Below are 4,780 nucleotides of genomic sequence, written 5' to 3'. Positions count from 1 at the left end.
GCCCAGTACAGCAGAGGCGAGAGACCAGTCAGGAACTGCAGATGTTTCACCTGCGAACGGAGGTGTCGGTCGAACCTATAAAACCCGTTTTACATGGTGCAAATTTCGCCTGTATCTTCGCAGCTCCGGCGCTGCTCATGCGGCAAAACGATCTATTCTCGTTGCTCTGGCAAATTTCCAAATCCTCAGAACAGTCGGTCATTTCTAGTGAACGCCGCTTTGCATTTGGCAATTTGTCGTAGCAGTGAAAATAGGAAAAAATTAAAGCCGTTCCACTCAATATGAAAGTTTCTCGGAAGTGCAGAGCAGCAATTCGCCATAATGGGCTGTAGCGCCGTTATCCGCGCACTGCTACCACCCGCGCATTTCAAATTTCCCGCCTTCGCAGTGCTCGCGCGCCTCCTGCTTGAAACTGCGCCAGCGGGAGTTCTGTTATTTTTGTGCTTGCTTTTCCTCTCGCACGTGCCGGCGTTGCACTGCCACTTTTTTTCGCTTAATATCGTAAAAACCAACCCGACGAGCGTTCCTAACTAAATGAACGCGGGCGCTGCCGGTTAATTACTTATATGTACCTGAAGTTTTCTGTGCGCTAAACAACGGCGAGATGTATGACAAGCGCCAGCGGTTCACGAGTTTCGAACGCTTATGGCTACTTTCGAAGCCTCTGGGTTACGCCGCGACGACAGCCGCTACGACGGAACGCCCGTGTGGCTCTACCTGGGTCCAGCGAGCGAGCTACGACGACGAGGCGAGCCCCTAAAGTGCTCTGCACTTAATAAATCGGGGAGACACGGCTGCGAATTCGCAAGGGAATTAAATTCGCAGTGTGGCGGTTCCTGGGTCGCGGTTTTAGACATTTCCGTCATACTGTTTAAAAAACGTCGCGGAGCTACACGTACTTTTATTTTAAAGCGAAGCTTTCTGTGCCACTCTTAGGCGTATGTTGCATCGAAAACGCACTGCAGGAAAGCTAACTTTCTCTGATAATCATGATGATCGCTGGTGAAGTGAAAGAAAAAAAATCGTTTCCCGTGATCGAAATCGAACCTGGGACTCTCGCGTTATGAAGCCCACGCCTTCCGATTGCGCAATTCCGACACGGACTAAGCAGTTTGAATTTGGAGAGGGGTGCACGGACTTGCAAAATGAGACAAAAACTGTGGTTGTTTCCAATGTCATAGGAATCGGCAAAACAAGAAATCTGCAGCTTAGCAAGGTTTGCGGGTCGACGGCTGTCTTGTTTGTGTGCTTGGCGGGCGACGTCCTGCTGCCGGGTCCCATCGGCAAAGGTGTACTGGCGTCATTTCCGTGACGGATATGACGTCAGTGAAATCTTGGTGTATTCCGGCATAAAAACACTTGCGTGTTGAAATATAAAACCCGAAAATGAACAACCCTGAGTATAACGTACTCTTTAGTACTAAAGGTTGCTTCCCCGAATGACGAACCTGTGTGCAGAGGTGCACCCTTTACAGGCCGCTTGCTTCGTTGTACTGGCGTCATTTCCCTGATGGATATCGACGTCAGTGAATCCTTGGTGTATCCCGGAATAAAACACCGTCGTGTTAAAAAACATGCATGCCCCCCGTCTAGCCACGGCGATAGTTGGACGCGAAGCTTTCTTCGTGCGAAATCAAACGGCAAGGGTCAAAGTCAAAGCCGCTGCGATCAAAATACAGAACTGCGGGGAGGGGGGGGGGTAAAAGTCAAAGTTCAACGAGTCAAAGTCCAAACTCAGACAATCAAGCACTGGGCAGGTTTGGGATGATGAGGCACTGGATACAAATTTGATCGTAGACAAGTCTCGTAAACAGCGCCGTTCGAGGCCTTCGCTACATCACCGTCCACGTAAATGTTTGAAAGCGCTTTCAAGCACTTTCACCAGGCTTAGCGAAATGAAAGCAAGAAAAACTAAAATTTGGGTGCTTTGAATCAAATTACTCAGGGTCGATAAAATCTTACTTAAATTGCTTGGAAGCTTCTTGGCGTGGCATAACAAATGACACGTGTGTTAGTCTACCTACAGAGAACAGTCTATTTTGTTAGTAAAAAGTTGATAGTTTTCGCTCGTCTTGCGAATGTCCCCTCTGTTCTTTTTAGTCGTCGTAACGAATCAGTGCAGTCGAAATGGACAACCTTCGTGGTTTGTTATTCCAATCCGTGCAGAAGCTTTGTTCACACCCACGTGCATAGAAAACAGCGGTGGTAACGGCATCTCAAAGCCCTTTATTAAATTTCGGCGGATGTTACGGGCTGAAGCCGCTCCTGGGTTATGAGGTGCGCTGTATAGTGAAGGAATACGGAATAATTTGTACCCCCTGGAGTCTAACGTTCGCAAAATCACGACACGATGGGGTTTTCATCCTCCGTCATCATCAGAAATACGGTCGCCGCCCATGTGCTCGCCCTTGTGCTCGAAAAAACGCTTTACCTACTCAGCTAAGCCATATGTCTAACAGATAAGAACGCTAATACAGTTAAAACCAGATCTAACAAAGTCACCGAGAACCGCGAAATATTTCGTTAAATCGAAAACTTTGTAAAATCGGGACTGTCATTTTACAAGCAGTTGATTCCCTAAATTCGATGTCTAAAGGGAATCACATCCCAGCAGCTGTCATGACATCGTAATTGCGGCTGCCGTGGTGCTCGCCTGCCGATAATTAAGCTATACGCAAAAAGCCCGGGATGAAAACGATAAGCCATCCGTGGCTTGCCCTAAAGTCGTCGCACCGCAGCAGTCGCGCGAAATACAGCGCTTTCTGTTGTGGTACCACTTCTCGAGTGAGCGTAACGTTGATGGATTGATTGATTGTGGGGTTTAACGCACCGACGCAACTCAGACAATGAGGCGCGCCGTAGTGGAGTGCTCCGGATTAATTTTGACCACCTGGGGATCTTTAACGTGCACCAAAGTCTCGTACACATGGGCGTTTTTGCTTTTCGCTCCATCAGAAAGCTGCCGCCGCGGCCGGGAATCGAACCCGCGACCTCGTGCTCAGCAGCACAACGCCTTAGCCACTGAGCCACCACGGCGGGTACTGAGCGGAACTTTGTTGGCTCTTATATCTTTGAACCACGTAAAGAGAGCTTCCTACAGCTTCTCCGACGCAATTTCAGAAGAAGTGGGTGGATAATGTCATCCTTTCCCTTCAAGAGTAGAGCTCCTTCAAAACGAAACTAGATGCCTCTTTTTCTTTTTCTGATCTGGCGCAATAATATTCGTGAAGTTCTGACGAAATACATTCGAAATTTCTATTTTTTTAATCTGTCTGTTTCTCGAAATACTTCGTTAAATCGGGAATGGCACTGAATCTGTTTCGTTAGTTCAAGTTCATAAAATTGAACCGTATAGGCACCTGCGGGGAATTGCGAATTTGTTCGTCAAATCGGGAATTTCGTAAGATCGGGTTTCGTTAGATCGAGTTTCAGCTGTGAAGGTGTTAAGTTCCGAGTTCCGTCGCATCACTCGGTCAACAAAACTGTCACCGATGAAGCCAATGAAAGCAAAGCTTCGCAAGATCATTTAGACAAGCGCTGTTGCTAGGTGTGGCTCACATGACGCAGCGCCACATACATAGCACGGCACGGCACGGCACGAACGTCGCGCGCACTGCATGGCCGCGGTGCTTGTTTGGTACGTATGACGGGTAAACCTTTCTAGTCGTAGTTGGGACGTATATTAATAGGCAGAATCGTACAGCTGCCAAAATCGAATGCAGTGTTCTGTCGCATAGAGTTTCATACTAATATATACTAGAGGGAAATTGTCTAGAGGAGCCGCGTTTGAGGGAGTGGTCCGTCATGTACCGGGTACATGACCGGGCAGGTACGTTTCACTTGTCCTTGGCATGGCTCATGAACAGGCTGAAAAGTTGGCTCTGGCTGCAAAAAAAGCAACAATATTACTGCACAAGGTTCATGAAATTTGTTTTATCATTATAAAATTGAACCTCCAAAAAGATTAATTTGTCAGTGATTATGTGGAAGCTCCATGCATGATGAACAAGAAAAAATGTTACCCTTTTTTGTTGATTTTGGCTTCGAGACAAAAAAGAAGCCGCTAAGCCAAGTAGGCGAGGAACGTCGCTGGCGTCAATGGCGCCGCCCACGGCGGCCCGCGACTGCAGCGACAGATTTCCCTCTAGTATATATTAGTACGAAACTATGTTCTGTCGCCCCTGCATCGTAACAGCCTCTCCCCTCCCTTTCACCCCTCACGCTATTCTCCTCCCCTTTTGCTCTTATAGTGATGAATGCACTGCAGGTTGGCTCAAATTTCCCGCGTTCAACTGTTCGCGCGCCGCCTGTGAGAACACGAACAGTGCGTGCTTAACTTTATCTTTCGCTTTTTGTTGTGCGTGGAACAGCACGTGCAGATTTTTTCGTAGTGGTTACTTTTATCTTACCTCTCTTCACATTGTTCGATACCACGTAGTTTTTCCACTTGGTATTGTAAAAACAAAATTAACGTGCATTTCTAATCAAAAGAACGCTTCATTACCGGTTGCGCAGCAGGTACTGTCACCTTTCCCTTAATTGGGTGCACTGATATGGGGAGTCGACTCAAGCGAGCAAACAACCCCACCGAATCCACAGGGCACAGGTGACGAAGGGGGTGGCCGTCTGATGTGCGGCTTTCGCCGACCAGAGAATGAGTCACAGCCTTGAACGAAGAACAACAGAGACTTATATTTGAACAGGCAATACGCGGTACAAGCACGAGGACATGAGCGTAAGCGAAAGTTAACTTAGAATGAATATAAATGCGAGAAATAGT

At 47.6% G+C, this 4,780-nt stretch overlaps 1 protein-coding gene across 1 annotated transcript in view; it reads right to left on the bottom strand.

Annotated features, from left to right (window-relative positions):
• Positions 1-1,742: 1,742 nt before the first annotated feature.
• The window catches only part of LOC144175241 (uncharacterized), a 62,752-nt gene continuing 59,714 nt past the window's right edge, over positions 1,743-4,780 (bottom strand). Inside the window, exon 10 of the mRNA XM_077704342.1 lies at positions 1,743-1,775. Within this exon, the coding sequence (XP_077560468.1) occupies positions 1,743-1,775 (33 nt within the window). The remainder of the gene's footprint in view (positions 1,776-4,780) is intronic.

This window comes from Haemaphysalis longicornis, unplaced genomic scaffold (assembly GCF_048455015.1).
Source record: "Haemaphysalis longicornis isolate Haplotype H1 unplaced genomic scaffold, Haemaphysalis longicornis Haplotype H1 scaffold_3, whole genome shotgun sequence".
Classification (NCBI taxonomy): Eukaryota; Metazoa; Arthropoda; class Arachnida; order Ixodida; family Ixodidae; genus Haemaphysalis; species Haemaphysalis longicornis.
The sequence above is the reverse complement of the archived record's forward strand: the minus strand, read 5'-3'. Positions and strand labels throughout refer to the sequence as shown.